The sequence below is a fragment of the Colobus angolensis genome, unplaced genomic scaffold, assembly GCF_000951035.1.
Source record: "Colobus angolensis palliatus isolate OR3802 unplaced genomic scaffold, Cang.pa_1.0 Scaffold200, whole genome shotgun sequence".
Taxonomy (NCBI): Eukaryota; Metazoa; Chordata; class Mammalia; order Primates; family Cercopithecidae; genus Colobus; species Colobus angolensis.
In genome coordinates this window covers 2,528,779-2,553,015 of record NW_012115156.1, presented here as the reverse complement: position 1 = coordinate 2,553,015, position 24,237 = coordinate 2,528,779, and the positions used below count along the sequence as shown (strand labels likewise).

Below are 24,237 nucleotides of genomic sequence, written 5' to 3'. Positions count from 1 at the left end.
AAATATCCACTGGGAATCTATTAGTGATAAGGTATCAGTGCTTTAATAAAGGTTACTTGGTTGATGATAAAAAAAGATAGGCTGTTAGGTAAGTGTGGAACCTGAAAGTAGCAACCACAGAAATAGCAGCTTCAATTATTTTAATAATCACTGTCTGTGAGGCACTCTATATACTTATGTTATTTAGTTTTCATCATAAACCAACTTCAAAAGGCACACATTACTTCTCTCATTGTATAGAACACTCCTAGAGAGGTTAAATTGCCAAAAATGTCATGGCTAGACAGAGATTATGCCAGAATTTGAACCCAGATCTGCTTTATTCAAAAGTCAGTGTTCTGTTGACTTTCTGTAGGGAACAGATTTAAGCAGACAAAAGAGGCAGGAGAGATAGTCATAATGTAATGTTGATTGAAGGTGGCTTCAAAGAACTCATTAAATCAAGGGATGAGAATGATGAAAAGAATACAGAGACTGACCTGGGTTTATCAGTAGGGTATCAGGAATCAAGCCATCATCCTAAAGCAACTGAAACATAGTTTAAGTTCACCCAACTGTAGAGCAAACAGGAAATCCAAAATATAAATATAAGATGTGCTAAATTCCTTTCAAAACTGTTATATGAACATGTCTGCTATCCCTAAAAGTAGAGCAACATCTTCTTCATCACCTTGCCATCTCTGGCAACTCCATGGTCATTCCCTTGTCAACAAATTGCTCTTTTCATTCTTCTCTGGAGTGATTCACTCACTGATTTGTCACCCATAAAAAGTTATACATGGTATAATGGTATTACTTATCTTAGTATACCAACAAGCAAGGGTAGTGACATACATGCAACCCTGAAACTCTGAGGATTGTTGTGTCTATAAATCCACTTCACAGCCTTGACCACTGTGTTCGGCTTGTAGGTATTGAATCAAGTGTGTGCTGATGGATGGATTATTTTTACATCACTTTTCATACATATAACTCATGAAAATATTTAGCATTCAGTCTGAGAACAAGAACAATGACAAAATAATGCCTTGTGTTTTATATCATATATTTAAAAATTGTTTCCACAATTCTATATCATCTTATTCTCTCAATGCTTATGATTATTGATAGTCTTTTTCATTAAAATATGTTTCTATAGAAATTAGAAAATTATAATTTTGAAGATTATTTCATCATTTTCACAGGGGAAAATAAACAGTCAAAGCCCACTGTGACAAATTCTCTCAATCCCAGTTTATCCCATTACGATGAAGAGATAATACATAATCACTTTATTAGACACAATATATTATGTGTCTATTAATAAAATATATGTGTGAAAGCACATTTTAAATAGGTAAATGAAATAAACTGCCACAGCCAGTATAGGTGCCTGGAAATCAAAAGAGAGTTGTAACTGCTTAGTAAATACCTAGTCATTGACCGCACTGTGTTTGGAGATGACAGCAAACACTGTATTTTGTATTCAGCCCTTCAGTAGTATTGAATATCTAAAGAACATTTAACTATATTCTAGGTATATAATATGTAAGCCATCTAGTTAGGTGGTTGAGCACAATATATAATATATTTATGTTTTCTTCTCTTATTGGTTTCTTCTTTCCTTCTTTTAGTAGTGAAGAGAATAATAAAGGTTGTGGAAATGGGTCACTAAATGTTTTTCAACACTAGGTATATTCAGAAAATTTCACGTGGCTCAATCAGGAAGACTAATTATTTAAAAAAGCATAAGAAGGAAACAGAATGTCAACGCTGAAGAGAAGGTCCTTCAGTGCTCTATGACTGCACCTTGGACAGGCCACTGCCACCTTGTGGCATTTTGGTTCAATAGTTTTGATACATCACATCCTAATAAATCAGAATAAAGTTTGAATTTAAAAGTGGTCATCTTTCCTGAATATTTACTTTGGGAGTAAACTGTTTCTAGCTGTATTTTAATGCTGCGAGAAGTAATTATTTTTATATTTTGTTTGTATTTTCACATGTTCAGACAGAACAATTACCATCTAATAAAATAAAATATCCAACTACTTAAAATTGTCTCTAATTTCTGAATGACTTCAAAAAGTGATGGAAAGCCAAAATTCCCTTAATAATAAATATTACACATACAGGTGTCATACTCCTCTCCTCCATTTTTTAATGAATAATTTTAGCACGATTTTCATATGTACTTTAAACAAAGTTTTTATTTTATTTCTATTATTGGAAAGCGTTTCTTTTCAGCTCCCACAACTAGTAGTCTATTTTATTTATAATATTATTATATTATACTTACCTTTATTATTCTAAGTAAAAATCCACTTGTTATTAGTCAACTTATCCTCAATTGGATTGGGAAGGAATTAATTTAATGTATCATTTAGTTTAATAGCAATAAAAGTTATGGAAATAATTGGAGTTCATGTGGCTAATTAGGCTGCAAGATCCTTCAGAGACAACTCTCTTCCCTCTGCCTCAACTACTTGTACATAACTTTTATATGATCTGTTATATGATTTTTACTTATGTTTCCATGTTGTCTTCTAAGAATCCATTGATGTTTACTTCATATCATATTATCTCCAAATTATTTCTGCATATCCCTTCGGTTTTTCCTAACACAGTAGAGATCATCAAAATTTTGGATCTATGACCCTTGACTATAAGAACACCTGATAACAAACTTGAAAGGATTATATTGCATTATTATCAAAGCACTTACTTGGCTGGTTGTCCTTCAGTACTATTCATTGTTTGAGATAAACTGTTTGCTCTCCTTACTCACGTGCTCTGAGAGAAAATGATTACACATTGTAGATAACATTTTTTTCTATAAAACAGCTTGCCTTTATACTGTATCTCTTACCTCTTAATTCTAAGAAGTATATTTTGCTCTACCTTTAATTTTTTTATTCGAACACCTGAAAGAGTAAAGTTTATTCCTTCCAGACCTGACTTACAACCATGACCATAAGATACTTCACATGCTATCAGAGTTTAATTATTACCCCTTCATCCCAATCTTTCCTCTTTGCAACAAGCATAGGACAACCTAGGCAGTATGCAGACTACCATATATCACAAATTTTTCTTTTATTCCTCCAATTTTGATGGTTAGTTTCTTTTCCTTCTTAATTTAATGACTATGTATTCCATTCTGAAAGTAAGAAAACATGACCATATGTATTTTTAATTGCTTTGGGCAGATCTTTAAATTGCAATTACTCACGTGGGCCAAGACATGCAGTGAGACAATTGCAAATGACTCCTTCCTCTGTTAATGTTTTGACCACATAAGAACAAACATATCAAAGTGCTTACCCTATAGGTTCAGTATGTTTTACGGCATACTTGGTATCCCTTAGTTCTTTGATCTATGCCCTTCCCTATTAAATGGATTCACTTCCAGAGTTTTGGTTATCATTATGACGGGCACTTTTTTGTAGGAATGTCTTTTAACATTAGGTGGGAATTTATGTCTGCCACCCTTAGTGGAAGTAATTTGAAGTAAATTTTTTCTGTTGTAAAGTGTTAATAATAGGATTTGAGAAGAACATTTCCCTCTAGACTACAGACCTCTTGAGCCATCTGAAATGATCCCAGGGAAGTGGACAAGGCTGTACCATGAACCAGACTGATCATTTGGTGGGTTCACAGCAAGTTATTCATTCGCTTGCTCTGCAAAGAACAAAAAGTTAAGTTGATGACAGGGTATGGGGGCATCTCCCAGTCAGGAAACTGGGGCTGGCGGTCAAGCCCAAGGAAAACCAGGTTCTTTTTCAATAAATGATAACATCTAACACAATTTTGAGCAACTCCAGGTAAATATGACATGTTTCTTAGCAACAACATGGCCACTAAAATAGAAACACTCCCAAATTTTCCCATTCAGAACTAACCTCTGGTTACATCTCTAAAGGCCTAATTAATATTCACAATTTCATTACTTTTTTAAATTGCCATTCCTTTAATGATGAACCACCTGCCTTTTCTTCATTTTCTTTTCTTTTTTACACTATAAATAGTGGTCTAGTACTCTCGTTCATGTATCTTTAAAATTCTATTTCTATAGACAGTTTTAAGAGTGGGAATTGCTGGATCTATAGTTACATTCATTTTAGTTGTATAGAGATAGATACCTTCCCAAAAATGTTATATTGAGGTATTCTTCCATTAGCCATCCATCTCAGCATCATTGTTTATTAAACATTCAATATTTAGAATGATTAAAATAAGTATATTATGTATAAAATGTACATATGTGTATGTACATATGTATGTCTAATATACACCTGTATACACCCTTATATGGATGTTCTATTTTCTGCTCATTTTCTCATTAGAATGGTGTATACGTGTTCACTAAAATATTTGCATTTTTTATCTGGCTAGGATGTTGCGACCATCAGTACATCATACAACTCAGAGAAGTATAATGAGGGTTAACTTAAATATACATTCTTAGGGCCGCCAGGAAAGCATGTGATGAAATGAGGTGAGCATTGTCTGAATGTCAGGAGTCCTGGCTGCCCCAACTTAGCGACTAACTTGCATTGGGAACTTGGGAAAGTCACTTTTCCTCACTCAGTTTGGTTTTTCTTCTCTGTATATGATCTCTATAGCCCTTTCACTTGGGAGTATTATTTATGTATATATGCATATTTATAATACATAATATATACTTATATGTATAAAAATTACATATATAAAAGTACACATATGTATATAAAAGTTTATATTTATATACAAAACTTTATAGCTCTTTTGAAGTCTTTTATGTGAAGTTTTAACCTACACAGCCAATAAATTTAGCTTCAAAACTTATCTATTTTGTGTATTTTGGAGCTAACAGAAGGCCAGGGGTCACAAAGAAGAGTCACGTGGGCCTGGTTCCAGTCCTAGGCACCATAAACACACAGGTGACACTTTACAGTTTAGTTGGGAAGATATAGAAGCACAAACTTAAATGGAAACAGCCTATTATACAATTAAATGTAATATTTGTTAAATTTTTAGGTGGTTAATGCTCAGACATCTGAGGTTGTATGGACCAGTGAGAGGAACTAGTTCTCTTTTCCTAGGGTGAGTTAGTAACTGAGTATTAATAGTAGGAAAGCAGGGTTGATTACCAATTCCCAAAAGCTGAAGGAACGAATGGAGGTGAGAGTGACTGCCCCGGAAGGTACAATATTTTGAAGGAGGTATTGAGGGCCAGAAGCCCACTTTACTCTTGGGCCACAATCAATAATGTGGTTACTTTTAATAGAAGTGCCTCAATTTCACTGAAAGGGCTTGCAGAGGTTGCTGAATGAAATAGCGAAGGATCCTATTTGGAAGTATTTTAGAAATTACTTCTTAACTATCTTGCTAAAAGTATCAAGATGTATGCCTAAGCGGGGCATGGTGGTTCACACCTGTGATCCCAGCTACTTGGAAGGCCAAGTCAAGAAAGATCACTTGAACCCAGGAGGAGTTTGAGGCTGCACTGAGCTATGATCATGCCACTGAACTCCAGCCTGGGTGACAAAGCAAGACCCTGCTTCTGGAAAAAAAAAAAAAAGAAAGAAAGAAAGATGCCTGCAAGCCTACCTTAGGCCATGACTTTAAAAGGAGATGAAAGCTTCCAGCTGATGAATGAGGGAAGAAAAGTCTGACAGGAATAACATAACTGTCTCAAGGGAATTGAGTCATTAATTCCCTTTTAGAGTGAATCGATGATGTAAGCTTTCTAATCCAAAGTAGACACACTACAGTAAGGTATTAAAATATTTTTAAAGCTTTACTTTATAAATAAGTACGACTTCCAACAACCCATTTCTTATACATAGACACAAATATTAGAAAAAGTAAACACATTGTTATTTACTTTGCATTTGTACAAGTTAGCTTCCATATCACTGTTTACCTAGCCAATGAACAATATTTGACCAGTAGATAGCTGGTGATTTCTAAATTCTGCACTCGGATTGTTTGCAGTTCCCTAAGCTCAAATCAGAGTTCCTAAAGTCTACTAAACTAATTTGCTCAGATTAGTAAATATTAGCAGCTTTAGTTCTCAATATTAGTCAAAAGTTAGTGGCTGCATAGAAGGCCAGAGTTAATGTAATAAAAATATAAAAATATTCAAATAAAATATATCATTAAAATATGAATGAAGTTCTAAAACATGTTACCACTGAGGAAATCCATAACATCACATGGTATTTAACATATAATTAGCTGATAAACATTTAAATTTTTCTGTGAAAAAATGGGAAACCGGAAGCTATAATTAAATATACTAATTTACAATGTTTTGGTGTAAATGCAACCAAAGGTGTCCCTTGCATGTTGACATTAAAATTGTGTTTTTCTCTGCTGATCAGATACCATTTCAAAACATTTCAACTTCAAACAACATTTAAACAACATGTGTAAGCATTGTTTTTACAAAATGTTTAATAAATGAGATTAATTCATTGAAATTCAAGACTTGTAACCACATTCAGAAACAGCCATATTGCAAGCAATTTTTAGTACTTAATCTGTCAACTTAAAAAACAAAAGAAAGAAAGGAATGAAAAAGCATTGTCTCAAGTCTTCTAATTTCTCTGTCAACCAAACTACATCAACTTTGCTCCCAACCTTTTAGGAGGCAGGCAGGCGTCTGACTACACCTGCCGCACTTGCTGTCCCCCCAGAGTGCCTGATTTTGGGGCTTTCCCACCTTGCAAATCAAATCCAAATCACCTTCTCTAACGACAGTATCTGTGATGCCTATTAGATCAAGAGCTCCTTTTCAATAGAAGTGCCTTAGTTTAAAGTTAGTGCCTCACCACTAGTATGGACTGTTTGTCATCTCCATTAAACATATAACTATGGGGGTCAAGGTCATTATTAGTCACACAAATGCACCTCTTAGGACACTTTCTCTCAGGAACATACTTTCTATTTGTTTTGAATCACTCCTTGAAGACTTAAAATATTCTAAGTAGCCGTTAATTTTAATCAAAACTCTTTCCATTAAGATAGAAAAAAATAGTATTATTTCAGTGCAAACTGATAACATTTTGTTGGAGTAAATTTCACTTGAAAATAGATGATTTGTTATATATACAGAAATGAAAAGTGGAATACAAAATTAGAAGTGCCCTTAACAGACAAAGCAGATGCTCACAAACTACAATTTCAAATAACAAAACCCAACTTTATACTAATTGGAAAGTAATAATAATACATTAAATAAACTGAAGAAAATGAATCAAACATGTGCCTGCCTGCCTTTCTGTAGCAAAGGTATGAGAAATAGTTAAGAGTTATCAGAGTTATAAACTGAAGAGAGATGTATGTTTTCTCCATCATTTTTGTCTCAGCTAACACTGTTTTAGTCAAGCATTAGTCTTTGCAAGTACAGATGAATTGTGAAATGCAGTCAGTTGTGGAGCAGGGCCATCTTAAAGTGCACAGGGAAATGATGTTAAACTGAAAGGCAGTGGGTTTCAAACTTTAATGAGCCTAACCCTGAATACCAGATGACTTAATTCAGTGGTCAGCTTTCTACAAAATCAACATAGGTGATTCTGATGCAAGTGACAGATGGACTGCATTTTGTAAAACACTGCTATGTGGTATGCATGCATGGCAATAAAACATAAAAGTCAGCTGAAATGTTGGTGAAGGAGATAGGTTCAGGGAGGAAAAACTGTTTCTATTTATCTCAATCGGCATTATGCATGTAACCTAGATTTGAAGAGCTAATGAAAGAAATAACATAATTTTTGTTTATAATAAATTGAGTTAAATTATTTAAATCTATTTGAATTAACATATGTGCTGCACCAGTTTTAGAGTTAAATCATTCAGTAAAATAATATATTAATTATCCTTAGAAAACGAGAGGTTCTACACAAGATGTGACGCCAATAACTTCAAGTGTCAAAGCTCTGCATATTTTAGCATTTCTATGGACTCTTCCTAAAATGAATTTTCTACTTCCTGCACAAACTGAATATACTAGAAAATATTTAAACTGGTATAGGTGACTTATGACATTTACCACTGAGTTAAGATAAAATATCCTGAGTTAATATCTCAAATCTACCACTTACCAGCCTTGGGGAAATTGCATAGCTTCCCATGCCTTGCTTACTTATCTGTGACATAAGTTGCATATCTCATGTAGGATTATGGGGAATCAAACGTGTAAATGCATGTGAAAGAGTCTCATAACATGTCCAGCGCTTCATTGTTACTTTTCTCTTCTGTCCTAGGCTGTTAGTCTTGCAATTCTCACTACTATACTTCGTTCTTTTAGTTTGATTTTTTTTTATCTTTAGAAGGTGAGTAAAACAGACAATCAAGCTTGTTAAGAACCACATGCTGGCTGGGCGCGGTGGCTCAAGCCTGTAATCCCAGCACTTTGGGAGGCCGAGACGGGCGGATCACGAGGTCAGGAGATCGAGACCATCCTGGCTAACCCGGTGAAACCCCGTCTCTACTAAAAAATACAAAAAACTAGCCGGGCGAGGTGGCGGGTGCCTGTCGTCCCAGCTACTCTGGAGGCTGAGGCAGAAGAATGGCGTGAACCCGGGAGGCGGAGCTTGCAGTGAGCTGAGATCCGGCCATTGTACTCCAGCCTGGGGGACAGAGCGAGACTCTGTCTAAAAAAAAAAAAAAAAAAAAAAAAACTACATGCTAAATGAAAGTGAGTGCCCAATGCCACAATATTAGGGTTTGAACTACTTAATTTAAAACTATGTACTTAATTCAGGGTTCAAAGGCATTTTGAACTACTTAATTAATTTAAAACTATGTACTTAATTCGGAGTTGAGGGTGTTAAGTTTAATCTCTATTTAAGGTGGGAGTATTATTGAAATAGTTTAAACCACAGAAAATTATTTAATATAAGGATAATTTGGGTACACAAATAGGGATAATTCAACTTCTCAAATCATTTTATATAGTTACAGAGATTTCACAGAACATAACGTTCAATAACAGAAATTCGTTTTCAGCCCTCTATATGGATGGGGTATTTCTGCAAATGAGGTTATTAGTTGATTAGGCTTGAAATAGATACTATAGGTTTTGTCTCATCAAACTCTAATAATATGTCAGAACCTATTTAATAGAAAAAAAACTCTAATGATAAATGTGTAATCATTTCCAGAGAAATTAAATCAGCATTGGGCTTTGAGATAATTATTTTTTTAGTTTAGTGACAAATTGAGTCAATCTATCCCTCTCACTGAGTTTTAGGGTCTGTTTTCCCATTTACAATTTTATTTTTCTCCTGAAGAGGAAGGAGATAAAAAAAAAGACAGAATGTAAGAAATAGGGTATAAAAATAGAGAAATTATATACTTCCTTTGTGTTCTGGAAAAAATAAAATACTATGGTTTGCTAATAGTTGTGGGAGGTTATGTGTTTGCACGGATTCTTTGCGGTATCACTAATCTACAAAAAATTGGCACATACTTTCCCTATGAGGGATAAAATAAAACAAAACAACAAAGCTTTACAGCATGACCACCTTTGATGATTTGTGAATTTCACACAGCATTTATTCATTAATCCGGTTCAGCATTAGAAAATTGACAAAAATATTGGCCCTCATACTCAGGTCTATCAAGCCAAATACACTTGTACTTGAAGAATTCTCTGCTTGGGATAGTGTATGGTGTGGGCTGTAATGACACAATTCAGTTATTCTTATTTCTTGAGTCAAAACCTACCACAGTGAGTGACAGTGTTTACAGGTAAAATATTCAGTCTTCCAGCTCCCATTTCATCCTTCAGTTAACAGGGAGTTAAGAGACCGAATCCTGAAAACTTCCAAGAGAACTCAAAAGAGTTTGCTCAGTGGAGTTCAAATATCAGGCTAAAAGCAAGTTGCAATTGATTTGAACCCTGCTTCCTACAAGTGTTCCAACCCAGGTGTGGTCTGGATTTGATAAAACATTAACTTTGTTCTCTATGTAAATAAAATGGTGGCTACACAGGTGCACCTGCTGCATGGTATTATGGGCAACCACAAAGTTATCAGAGTGTAACTTAGAAAAAATAAACAGAATAAGTGTGCTAAAGGGCACATTTAGATTGCTGTTGTAGATTGTGTATACAGTTAAATCATTCTGTCAAATAAGTTTAATGTAGTTATTGAATATAATGTATAGTTCACATGGAAGCTAATTTGCCCAGCATTCCCACATGTCCCCTGATTTAGTGAATATTTTAAAACTTTGCTCAACAATTACATAACAGGAAGGTATCTAAAAGTAGAGAAAGAAAAAAAAGTGGTGTTAACTGAATGCGGAATAAGCTATGCTTCCTTTTAATATCTTTTGTGAAATGACAGAATGATAGAAAGCACTGAGAACATTTATTACTGACAGGTGTAATTTCACCCCTACTTGAAAGGCCATGACTTTAAAAGGAGATGAAAGCTTCCAGCTGATGAATGAGGGAAGAAAAGTCTGACAGGAATAACATGACTGTCTCAAGGGAATTGAGTCATGTGGTCCTGCGGTTTACCATTTGGCCATGAAGTTACAAAGATTTACAGTGTGCTCTAAAGGGGTTTGGAACCCGTTTATTTGCATTTACTTTTGGAGGGCTGATAGAACAACTTAAACTTACAAGGTGACCAGCTCATCACCCAACTGGTAATAGCATAATGGTTATCAGTCTCCCAGAGCAACATAACCATGACTGATGAAACCCTCCTACAACTAAGTTGGAGGGCTGATAACAAGATTTGAGATAGCCATCTGGGTATAAAAAGCCTTTACTATTATCATTGAATAGAATCGATAGGTCTGCATCTAGAAAGGAACTTTGTAGATTTTATGGTATCAGAAATAATGTCTCAAAGGACGTTTTAGCTTTAGTTCCATTTTGATGAAAACTTTTTTTAAAAAGTTCTTTAAATGGTACTAACTAAACTAATATACATTCTGTACTACTATTTTTAAGGTGCTGAGCTAAGAAACTGAGTTTCAGAATATTAAGGTTGTAAAAGAGAGAAGATAAAGTGTGAATTACTATAGCCTGAGAAAGAATGTGACAGTGACCTAGGAAAGACAGAAGATAGAATGGGAGACAAAAACAAGTGGTTATTTCTCTGGAGGTACTAAATTTGCATACCATTGTGTTAGATTTTGCTCTTGTTTTCTTAAATGTGAATATTTTTGCCACTTCAGTACTAAATCCAGGTTAGGGGCTGGGGGACACTGGGAGCGCTGCTGGGTTCAGTAATATTCACTCCAGTGAAATCAGTGTGCTGTCTTCTAACAACAGAGAGCAGACTCTTATTTCTGTCCTCGCCTCACTAATGTCATTTTTTTAGAGCGTCTATCAAATTAAAAAGATTGTTAAAGTGATCAGAAAGAAGAGATACAAGGAGGAACCAGAATCTCTTCAATTAATAAATTACTTAGAACTACCTTATAAAGCATAAAAATAAAATAAGTAGGCAAATTCTCTGCAAATCTATAGACACTAATAAGAATTATTCAGCCTTTTTAAAAGTCTTTAAAAACATCCTGTGGGTAAAATTATGCCCAGATATAATCTGGATAAGGATAGGCTTACAAAGTGCATTTGGTTTGTTCAAACATAGTCTAGAATTTTTAACTTCTTTTCACTATATCACTTTGAGGGTCATTTATAGACTATTCAAACACAATTATTACTTCCTTGGACAAAATTCATTAGTCGGCACACGGATATGAGCACAAAAACTTATAGAATATAGAATATAAACATGCAAATATAGGCAAACCACGTATTACTAGAGAACTATCAAAACACAGTTACACATAAAATGGCAATTATAAGAAATTCCACAAATGTTAAACAAAAAATAGGAAAAGTGGTACACATTAATTGTGCCATGAAAAAAAATCATGTTCCATTAGTACTTTAGCCCTTTATAAATATAAACAAGAAATAAAAAATAACATTAACATTGATTACTCTGGACTACTTAAAATTATATGATATTAAATAAATATTCTGTTGATAAAAATTCAACATAAAGAGACATATCTAAATAACCTTTACATTTTAATAAGTAAACCCTATAAACCAAGCTTAAAACATTTCTAAAAGGACATCCTTCTTCTACCAAATAGCTCCCTTCTCTCACTGCATAATTTCCTACCTTGGAAATATTTGTAGGAACAGCATGACATAGTTATCAAGATTCTTTAACATAACTAAATAATATCACAGAAAGAAGCTCCTAATAACTGGGAATATTATTTTGATTTCACTGTCAAGTTTTGCTAGTGTAATTACACACAAGGCAATATTCCTATTTATTTACAAAGTCATGTTATTTAACCCAATATATACTTATTTTTTCTTAAGCGTTTTACATTTCTGGACACAGGAAAGTACTCAAGTAGCAAATATATGTATACTAAAGCCCTTGGAAACTTTTCCAAAAAATTCATCCATACATTCCTTTATATTGAGTTATAACCCCTGACTTAACAGTCTCAAACACTATGTGAATATAAAATACCCAATAAAATAAAGTTAAATGTGGGCCAATCTCAAGTTATTTTTAGAATTGTATTTTATCATGAAATGTTTTCATATAACATTTTCTTTTTTCTTCTCCTTTAATCATCCCCCTCCTTCTCTGTGCGTGCACACACACACACATGCACGCATGTACCCTGTAAGCTTTACCCAGTTTTACACAAGAATTCTAACCCATTTCTGACCCTTAACATGATTATTCTGTTTCTAACTCTATTATTACTCATTAAACCTCCTGGCTTCATCCCATTGGTAACATCTGCTTTCTATCAATGCCAATGACAACAGGTTCTTTAAACAAACTTTCTTTAAAAAATAAGATTTTAAAATATAAGAGTTGTATGGATTTTTTAAGTGAAAATCTAAGTTCCTGCATTAAATCTACAATGAGTTTTTTTCAAAATGAAAGCCTTCCATTTACCCTAAGAAAATTCTGGAAAACATCAACATCTGTACATTGCAATAAAAGCACTACTTGTGACTGTCATTCATCAAGCTAGTGAGTAATTCGGAAAACAGTAGCAATAGACCTTGGAGTGGAGTGTATACGTAGGATGAAGCCAAAATGTTTTTCTAACTTGTAAAGGAAACTTTTCCGTAAGCAGTACTTGCTGCCAGTTGCTTCTTCAAGGTATGAGCAGCATCAGTCTCCTGTTGATTTAGCTTAAATAAATTAAGAGAGGAAATCTAAGTGAGGTGTATTCCACATGTTAACAAATCTCCTACCTAAAGTATAGCTTGAACCCCACCCTCTGGTACTGTTGGAATCAGTTATCTATTTCCTAATTACTTAGGCTCGACAACACTTGTGAATGGTATAAAAATTAAGATAGCACATATCTTTAACATGAATATCTCCATATATTATAATTGTACAGATAAGTATGTGTGTATATATATACACATATAATTGTATATAAAATTGTAATATAGTAAAATTTAAAAGAAACTTTGGCTATGAAATGCTTTCTAAATGTCTTCACTATACTACATTCTAATCTAAAATAAACTTAAGCAAAACTACTTCATGTAACCTTCACATTGTTACAATACATAGGCTCCCAGTTCAATGTAATTTCTAAGTTGGCCCCACTATGAAAGATTCATGACCATAATTAAATTTCTATTCCCACAGCATTAAGAAATGGAAAGCAAGTATTTCACCTTTGCAGTGACACATTTCCCAGTTCTCCTTGCACAGCTTAAATTATAATACAAGCCCTCGAAACAATCCTTTTTATTCTGAATCATGCCCTTCCAACACACAGAGCTTTCAGTCTGCAGCCAGAAACTGAGCGATCATTGTCGACTTCTTTGACTTTATGGAAAATAACACAATGTTTCTCTGCTTTCTGAAGTAGGAAAATGTTGAATTCTTGCATCTTGGTGTTTTCTCTTTTCTTCTGTCTTACGATTCATTTTTTCCCTAATTATCTGATGTTGACAGCTCTAACTAATGGCATCGTCACCTTCTTGCCTCCCTCATTTCTTCCCTTCTCCATTCCTCCTCCTTTTTCTTACTTTCCTTTCCTCATGGTCTCTCTCTGTCTCACTGATGTCTCTTCCACTTTCTCTCTGTTTCTCCATCCTCTACTTTTTGCTTTTAAGAAAGGCAGAGTATCTAGATATCCTTACGAAGTAGAGAATACATGAACCAACAAAACTCTATAGTACTTCTTGTTGCTTGTCTATCTAAGGAGATAGATATTGAGAAAAATTTCAGGTACGATGAAGAAGTTTAGGGTACCACAGGGCCATACAACAAAAATATTATTTAATATTCTATTAGCTACACTCTTCCTGAGAAAGTAATCCTCCAGCTGCCCTCTGAAAGACATAAAAAGTTCACAATAGAAAATTGGTAAGAAAATTTGATCATAATCTTGACTAGAAGGTCCCTGTCCTCTTTCACCCATGTAAGGAACCACTATCCCCAAAAAACTAGCCTACCTGACTTTCTTCTTTTCTTCTTCCTTCCTCTATCCCTTCCTTCCTTCTGCAAACATTACTGAATGCACCAAAGACAAGAAAAGTCAAATGATGATTATTAAAGTTATTATCCCAATTTAAATGTAAAGGTGACCTGCTGGAAATTTATCTTACAGTTAATATCTCACAAAAGAAAAATAAAATCTTACTTTTGTAACAGTGAAACTTTTTTTAAAAAAAGCATATCATTTACAGTGTAGATTTAAAAATTATGGTATACCCATATAATGAAATATTATTCAACCTTTAAAAAGACTGAAGCACATTTATATGAACTTATATCACAAACTAATCCAGGTATATTATTATATGAAAAGAGCAAGCCATGGAAGAGTACGTGCAGAGTCTAATACCATTATTTCAAATATAGAAAAGGAGTTCGGTGTTTATATCTTTAAGAAACAAATGTACATCTGTTTGTATCTATATACCTATTACTGTAGCTATGGCTATATATATATATATATATATTTTTTTTTTTAAACAGAGTCTTGCTCTGTTGCCCAGGCTGGAGTGCAATGGCAGGGTCTTGGCTCACTGCAATCTCTGCTTCCCAGGTTCACGTGATTCTCCTGCCTCAACCTCCAGAGTACCTGGGATTACAGGCGCCCCCCACCACACCCAGCTAATTTTTTGTATTTTTAGTAGAGATGGGGTTTCACCATGTTGGCCAGGCTGGTGTCGAACTCCTGACCTTGTGATCCACCTGCCTCGGCCTCCCAAAGCACTGGGATTACAGGCATGAGCCACTGCCCCCGGACTAACTATGGCTATATATCTTTGTACTATACTCAGAGTATTTCTGAAAAGACTTACAAGATACTCTTAGTTGTAGAAAGGGACACATGGTTAGGGAATGGGGTTTTCACTTTTACAATACATACTACCACTGATTTATTTGTTTGCTCACACCTTTATTAATTTTAAAAATGTATTCATCAGCTACAATAGTTAAGAGCTTCATTGACTCTTCACACAGCAAGTGTTGTGGCCTCTCATAGGAATGCAAAAGAAAGGCAAGTTGGCCCCTATTGCCCTAAAGGGACTTCCATGGTCAGGCAGAAGCTATTCTACCCCAAAGCTGTAGGAGACAGAGATGCTGCCTATAAACCAACAGAAAACAATGCAGAATGACTAACTTTTGTTCAAAAAAAACCCTCAGAATGTTAAAAAAACTTAAGTGTTAATAAAAATAATAGGTAATACTAGGTAAATCTGTGTAAAGCATATACAGGTATTCTTTGTATTATTCTTGCATCTTTCCTATAGTTTGAAATTATTTCCAAATAGGAAGATTTAAAGAAAAATAAAGAACAAAAGCTAGTATGGCAATGTTATTAAATAGGAGACATACAAATGTTTTATTCTTATAAAAACAAATAAATATCTTCTTTTAATTTTGTTCGCTGGTTATTCAGAGCCAGAGTGAAAAACCACAAGCAAAATCTCATTCTTGAAAACACATTCCTGACATTTGTTTCTATCTCTTTTATTTAAAAGGTGATGTAGTAAAGTCAGTAAGAGCATTTTGTAATGCCATTTCCTCTTGGCTATATAATCTAGTTTTCAGTTTTCCAGTCTGTATTTAGAGTAAAATATATTAGTGTCTTTTTAAGAAAAAGTGATTATTATGAAAACACTTTAGAAAAATCATTTTGGTATTTTCCTTCCCCTCCCATCACACCACTTTTTACTTTTGGAAACTAAAGTCATAGATATGTTCAATAAGCATTTGGCTGAAAACTAAATGTTGTTCAAAAGAAAATGTATCTGCACCAGAAGTATCTCTTCAATGAAAATCATCTACCACTTTCTAAAATATGAATAAATTATTTCAGCATGACCTCAAGTAGAATTACAAATAACCATTTCTCTTCTGAGGTATGCATTTTTTTTTTTTGAGAAAGGCATGAAAAATGTAGCTTTGAAAATGTTTCTCTGTAACTGACCTTACCTTGTGAGCCCCCATTTTCACTGGTAGCAAAACATATCATCTTGCCAACGTAAAATAAACTAAGTTACTTTTTCTCTAGCTCAAACTCAAAAGCTCTGAGGAAAATATTTGGGCAGTTCAGAATTCTCCTCTCCATCATCCTTTCCATTTTCCTAGGATTACATGTTTTTTTCTGGTATTATATTGGCCTCTGAGGACAAGTGTCTGATACAAAGTCATTGATATCTATCCATCCTGACTTTCTGACGTGACGTGCAATTCATACTTTTGTACAATTCATACTTTGTTTTTTGATTGTCCCTGCATTCACCTTGAAACGTAAGCATCTCACTTTGCTTTCCAGTTGCCAGTCCTATCCAGTTCATTGTGTCCTCCAAGTAATAAACTGGAAACCTTTTCATGTTTGCCTAAATGCACTTGACTTTAAGGGTCTGTCATCAGGCCACCTGCTGAGGCACCTCACGTATTCACTGCCAATATCCAGGCACCATTCTGGACATGAAGCATTTCACTGGGGCCTGTAATCCAGGTAAGACTTTGAAAGTAAGGTGAAGATCCCTCTTGAGTTTCAATTGTCAGCTTGTGTCAAGACGTCAATTGTGTGAAGACATCAAGATGTATCTAGAGAGTGGAGTACTGGACTGATGCCCAGGGACCCACGACTGCCTAACTTTTAGTCACATACACTTCCAATTATCTTACTGACAGCTGGCCAAACTTTTTTGTATGATTAGGCAGAAAAAAAGTGCATCAGCTTGCATTTTCCCTTACTTTATTATTTTCTATACATGCCCTGAGTCCCTCAAGCATTTAGCTTTTGATAGTCAAAAGATATTTCCTCTCCACAAAACCCAACTTTTGAAAGGTGAGTTCTTTTAAGATAGTGTTTCTGTTACCAGACTTTAAATTTTTCTTCTGATTTGGGTCCTCCCTTCCCCAGGCCAAGCTCCTAAAGTAATTAAATCTCCTAAAGGTGAGGATAATGGTTTCAACAAGTAAAACTTCTGGGTTTAAAATCTTAATTTTAGTCTAATGTGTAATTTTATATTCATGCCTTTTTTAAGTGAGTACTTTGCCTTTGTTACCACTTGAGTTAACATGTTGTATTAATTTTTTTAAAAGAGAAAGAATGCAGAAAAACAAATAAGGTCCCATTATTCTACCACTCAGAAATAATTCGAGAGATTGTTTTTCCTACTTTCCTAAATGGAGATATCAAGAGAGATGGAGTTTTTATTCTTGGAGTACATGTTGACAATATTTTAAAGCCATTTATGCATTTTCAATCTTATTACTAGTTGTACAGTATTCTATCATATATATGAATGATGCATTACTTTAACAACTGATTGATGTTAGAATTGAGTTCACTATCAATTTTTTCTAAATTAAAAAACAATGTACTAAACAAATATTTTCATACCTAAGTCCTTAAACACATTCATAAATATTTTCTTTGAAACAATTTTTATAAGTGACTAAAGGATATACATATTATTCTACCTATTGTCACATATTGCTAAAATGCTCCTACTAATAGTATAATGTGATCACAGGATCACCTCAGACCCACAGCACTCAATAATAGCTATTATAATATACAGGTATGGTAGTGCGTGTGTGTATGTATATATATATATGTATGCATATATGTACATATATACGTATATATATTATATTGAGAATCAAAAATTGTACCTAACTATTGTTTTAATTTAATTTAGATATTTTGCACCATGTATTTATAAAGTGATTGCTGGGCATTTGGGCATTTTCATGTCCATTCATCCTTCTGCTTATTTTTCTGTTAAGAAATATGTTACATCTTTTTAAAATTAAGATATGCCAACATAGTTTTCACAATTGGCCTTTCATATTCTCATTTTGCTTACAGGGACATACCAAAGTCTTCTTTAGTCAAATCCATAATTCCTCTCTTTTGATATTTTTGGGTTTGGTGTCATGCTTAGAGATCTTCTTTATCCTAAGAGTATCTAAATATTTGCTTATACTTTTGGGAGTATGGGGTCATGAGCAAAAGCCACCAGCACCTCATAGTGTAAATATAGCATGGGGGGCATCAAGAGAAAACGGAGAAGCAGAGAAACAACAGAGTACACCCTATCCCCATTCTTCACCTCCATCACCCACTGCCCAGGTCTGTGTGCACATGGCCAATGTTCCAGCAGAGAAGGGCCTTGAGTCAGTAATGCCTCATGTATTTATAAGGCCAAAGGGCAGGAGAAACTTTGTGATCTGGAGTGGGAGCAGACTTTTTATCACAGGATGGCCTTGTTAAAAAGTGGGAGCCTCTGGGTCCCACAGGCTGTCCTTCTCTTAAACTAATAGACTTGTTGATCCAGCTCTCTACTAAGCAACCAAGGAAGGAAAGAAAGATTAGCCACCAGGACCAACCAGACTTGTTTCTCATCAACCTATATTAATAGTTGGTTAATTTCTATATTTAATTTCTATGCTAGAATTCTTCTCTGGTATAAGGCAGAGATCTATTATTTGGTCTCCTTTCAGAACTTTCTTAGTAGTGTTAATGATTTTTCAATTAGTTCTCTGGAACTTTGGAAAAAATTACATCTTTTCCATTATGGATATTTTGGACTCTTCCTTTCCATGTTCACACATTTTTAAAATTAATTTAATTACGTTATTTCTTATGTTAGGGCCACTAGGATAAGCCTGTACAACTGAAGTGATTGTAAGCATTCTTGACAAGTAGCCTGGCATTAAAAAGCACATATCTAGCATCTCTTAACTGCCTTTCCTCATTTACATTTATTTGGAACCTGTCAAATTTTGTTTACTTTTATTTTAAGTTCAGGGGTACACGTCCAGGTTTATTACATAGGTAAATTTGTGTCATGGGCATTTGTTATACAGATTATTTCATCACTCAGGTTTTTAGCCTAGTACCCATTAGTTAATTTTTCCTGATCCTCTCACTCCTCTTACTGTCTACTCTCTGACAGACCCCAGTGTGTGTTGTTCCCCTCTAAGCTCCATGTGTTCTCATCATTTAGCTCCCACTTAAAAGTGAGAACATGCAGTATTTGGTTTTCTGTTCCTGCATTAGTTTTCTAATAATAATGGCCTTCTGCCATTATTGGCCTTCAACAAAGGATATGATTTCATTCTTTTTGTGGATGCATAGTATTCCACAGTGTATATGTACCACATTTTCTTTATCCAGTCTATCATTGACTGACATTTAGGTTGATTACATGTCTTTGCTATTGTGACAGTGCTGCAATTTTTAATCACATTGTTCTATCCCTTACTCTTCCCTGTGGAAATGAATGAGAAAGTGATCCATGCTTATCTCACCTGGATGGAGATAATCAAGCAATAGCCCTGAGTGTGAGGTGATGTGGTGACCCTAGGTATTGTACACTATACACAACAAACTTTTAGTCTGACTGTTCCAAAGTCTAGAAAAGGGGAAAAAATACAACAATGGTAAGCCCATTTGCTTTCACTCTAAGCCATCATTCCAGTATACATTTATCTGCTTAAGAGTTAATATTATTTTTCCATTCTATCAGATTTTAGAATTTTCTCTCAACTAATTGCAAAGGTAGGTGGGACATAATGAAGTCATAGTAAATAATGCCCTCAGACTCTAACAGTATTTATGTATTCATATGACTTACATCTCAAAATGCACAAAATATGGTATGTGTAGTCAAGGAAAATTTATCACATGAAAAAGTTTAAGAAGTATCTAAGTCAGATTCATTTAAAATTTAGGCACAAAACTAAGTTATAGGAGCACAAATATTCTACTTTAAATAATGTCACACGGTAAAATAGTGAGATTAAAAACTAAACTTCTCCAATCAATCTTAGATAACTAAGATGTATATAATAAGTTATCACCTCTTTGAGTCTCAATTGAATAAGCTATAAAACTTTTAAAGTTATGTCTTATTGATTCTTCTCTCTAATCATCTGGGAAGGTTGCAGCTTTATATAATACTCTCATATATAAGTCTTAATAACAACAAATATTTGTTAAACATTCAATAAATACAGACACCATATGAAGCACATCACTTACTCCATCTCATTTAAATCATTCTAAATCCATCGGGTGGATACAACAGTCACCCTCTTTCTACAACTGATGAAACTAAGTCACAGAAAGGGCAAAGCCTTTTTCCAAAGTGGTTCAACTAGTAAGTATCAGAATTCAACTATGAATTTAAAATTCTAACTCTAGAGCCTACTATCTTTACCACAGAATAAGTTTAAAACCATGTCCCAGAAACTTTCCTTGTATTTTGGATACACAGAACCATTCCTCAGGAGTTGTTTATTCCCATGAAACAATAACAAAAAACTGACTTTTTCAATAGTGAGAAGAAAGAAATAACCACAGTATGCAATAATTGTCATGATAGCTACAGTACAAACTGATGAAACATTCTGAATTTTGCCGCTTTTTGCAACTATTAAAGACTGTAAGACAAAGCTTGTTTTTTATTTAAAAGCTCACAACAGCACAGGGAGTCTAATCTGTATTATATTTGTATTTGGAAAATAAACATACACTGTCAAAAGAGAAAACAGACCTAAACAGAAGCTGACTAAATGCTTGAAAATCATTCAAGGCACCATACCATTGAAGTGATTCCAAAAAGTGACATGGATGTAATATAAGATCCTGAACTACATCAGAACTCCAGGATTTAGCAAAAGGGTAAAAGGAGAGTTCATTCACGTAGAGGAAGAGGAAATTTTCTTTGGACTAGTTATATCAGATAATATGTTTGTTTAAGGAAAAGTCAACAGGTGGGAAAAAGTTCTGCATGCCTAACATGGAAGGAAAGCATATTTGCGCCTAATATATTGCAGAAACTGTTTCAGCACAAGTCATTCTTTCAAAAATATCACCCTCATACAGTAGCCAATGTCAGTTTGGATTTTGGTAATCTGCTATTTATAAGTGTAGATCATATATATTAAACTGATCTCAGAGGCATTCAGACACTCTGACTTTAAAAATTATTTGTTTATTATTCATGAATTACTGATTTTTCCCTTTGAGATCTGATAAATTTCAGCTTTTGGTTTTGTGTTTGTATCCCAATTTCCAGTACATAACATTTAAGCTTCCCATTGATAATCAACAACCTTCATTGCATCATTGCTAAAGACCCATATTATGATTTGGTCACATGATTTACAAAAGCATTACTGCAAATATTTCAAAAATAAATGATCCCTTACAACTTAAACACAAGTTTTAGACCTTAAAGATTTCCTGTGGGTATAACAGTAGTATCCTGCAAGATCAGGAGAAGCAGGCCCTCATTTTATGTGAAATTTATAACAATGCAATCATAAGGTAACCTAAGAGAGTTTTGAAATTGTACTCATTGTTAATATGGGTCCTTAAATTCAATACCTCTACAATTTTGAAGTTACACTGGGTGGACTAGTAAAAAAAAATAATAGAACAAAAGTTTTTAGAAACAATTTTCTAGACCCACCGGATCACTAACTACATGACTTTACCTCTATAAGCCTGAGAATTCTTATCTGTCATTGCCAAACCTATATAAAACAGTAGAGAATTAAAGATGGTTCACAGGATATGAATGTTAGGCACATAACTGTAAAGACCAACTAGCACCACTGCTAATAAGGAGTTAGGAAAGCACCTTGCAACAACGTATGGAGATGTCTTAAGAAAGTGCTATCACAGGACGTAATTTCATAAACAAATTATGCAGAAAATGAAGACAATTATAGAGCTGTGGATTCAACAGCAGTGTAAAGGACAGATGTAGAGATTAGATATAAGGTAGGAGGACAGAGATCCATAATTCATTTTATGCCTTAATAATATATAGAATAGTGCACTGCATAAAACAGGCACTTTGCAAATGTCACACCTGAAATAAATGCATACTTAAAGACTTTCTCCTTGGATTTGGCCAAATAAAAGCTATTTTGCATAAAGCTTTTACTTTCACATAGTTGGAGGTGGCTAGAGGCCAAAATATGACATTTAGGCATCATCATACCATCTTGTGGGTATTCCTTTTCACAGAGGTGAAATAACTCTATACTGGAAGTGATTTACTCTAAGAATGTGGTCAAGTTTCTAGCATTAGGTGCCCTACCTCAAAATCACAGGAAGTGGGGATTCAGAGAAAGGTGTATTCTCTTATGATTTCTTTGCTTGAAAATCTGAGGAAACGGTATGTTACGTACAACTGAATAGCTTTGCTTAAACACGATTTGCAGTTAGGAGCAATGTCAGCTAGAGGAGGAAGGCCTCTAATACACCAGTCAGAGATTTTAGGGTATAGTCCTATAGTATCTGGTATTTGCTCTTAGTCACTTTCTTATCATATCTGCCAATGTTGAATGCCTGAATAAAGCAGAAAGGGCGAACATGTTGGATTAATTATTTAGGATTCCAAAATACCCTGATAGGCTTGAACAAATAATCTAAATAACATGAAAACACCATAAAATGCTCAAGAAAACATGTTAATTGCTGCTTTGATATTCAAACTAATCAATTCTAGTAGTGGTTAATGAAAGGCATGGCTTAATAGCTAACAATTCACATTTAAATATCTCACATTTTGGTTTGCTGTAACATTGAAGTTTATGTTGTGACGTGACTGGCACAAGCCAATGTAATAAATCAATACAATTGTAGGTACATTTCTAAAAGTAGTATCCAAGTAATAGGAATCTAGAGCACACTGTGTTCCATACTAGTACACTGTTTTGTACACTAGCCTGTAGCACAGTATTAAGTCTATTTTGGGATGATACATTGGAGTTTCCTAGGCTCTGTCCTCAGGCTTCTTGTTTATGCTAAACTCTTTAGCATAACTAAATTCACAGTGGCGTTTGTATACTGAAAACTTCTAAACTTTTAATTTCAACCCAGACCTGCACTTTGAAATCCAGATTTTTATATTTATGCCTGCTTGACATCTTTGCTAGGATGTGCAATGGGTATCTCGATGTAACTTCACACTATATGCAAAATAGTAATTGCAGGACGGGTACAGTGGCTCATGCTTGTAATCCAAGCACTTTGAGTTCCAAGCACTTTGGGAGGCCAAGGCAGGCAGATCACTTGAGGTCAGGAGTTCAAGATAAGTATGGCCAATATGGTGAAACCCAGTATCTACTAAAAATACAAAAATTAGCCAGTGCTAATTAGTGCAATTAGTGCACATGCCTGTAATCTCAGCTGCTCAAGGGGCTGAGGCAGGAGAATTGCTTGAACCTGGAAGCGGGAGGTTGTAGTGAGCCGAGATTGTACCACTGCACTCCAGCCTGGGTGACAGGGCAGTATTCCATCCTTTTTTTCCTTTTTTTTTTTTTTAAGTAATTGTAGGTAAAATATACATCTAAATGTAAACATTAAAACAATAAAACTTCTAGACTATAACATAAGAATATATAATTGTAACTTTGAGTTAGCAAAGATATCTTAAACATCATAGAAATATCTCTAGCCATAAAGGAAAAGATTAAATTGGACCACATTAAAATTTGGAACTTTCATTAAGAAAGCCAAAAGGTAATCTATAGAGAGGGAGAATATATTCACAGCACATATAAACAAGTAATTTTTAACCAGAATATGTACAAATTGCCTAAATAAGAAAAAGACAAAAGATAACTGTAGAAAAATAGATAAGAAATGTGAACAGACACTTCTCAGAAAAGGATATTAAAATGACCAGTAAACATACAGACGACCTCATTAATGATCATATAAATGTAAATTTAA

The 24,237-nt window shown here is 34.3% G+C and overlaps 1 protein-coding gene across 2 annotated transcripts in view; it reads right to left on the bottom strand.

Annotated features, from left to right (window-relative positions):
• The window catches only part of LOC105511584 (chromosome unknown open reading frame, human C4orf22), a 642,164-nt gene that overhangs the window by 378,505 nt on the left and 239,422 nt on the right, over window positions 1-24,237 (bottom strand). The window contains exon 4 of one of the 2 annotated variants that reach the window (XM_011941743.1): window positions 13,124-13,174. The exons of the other annotated variant lie outside the window; for it this stretch is intronic. Within the exon in view, the coding sequence (XP_011797133.1) occupies window positions 13,124-13,174 (51 nt within the window). The remainder of the gene's footprint in view (window positions 1-13,123; window positions 13,175-24,237) is intronic. 2 annotated transcript variants of the gene reach the window in all.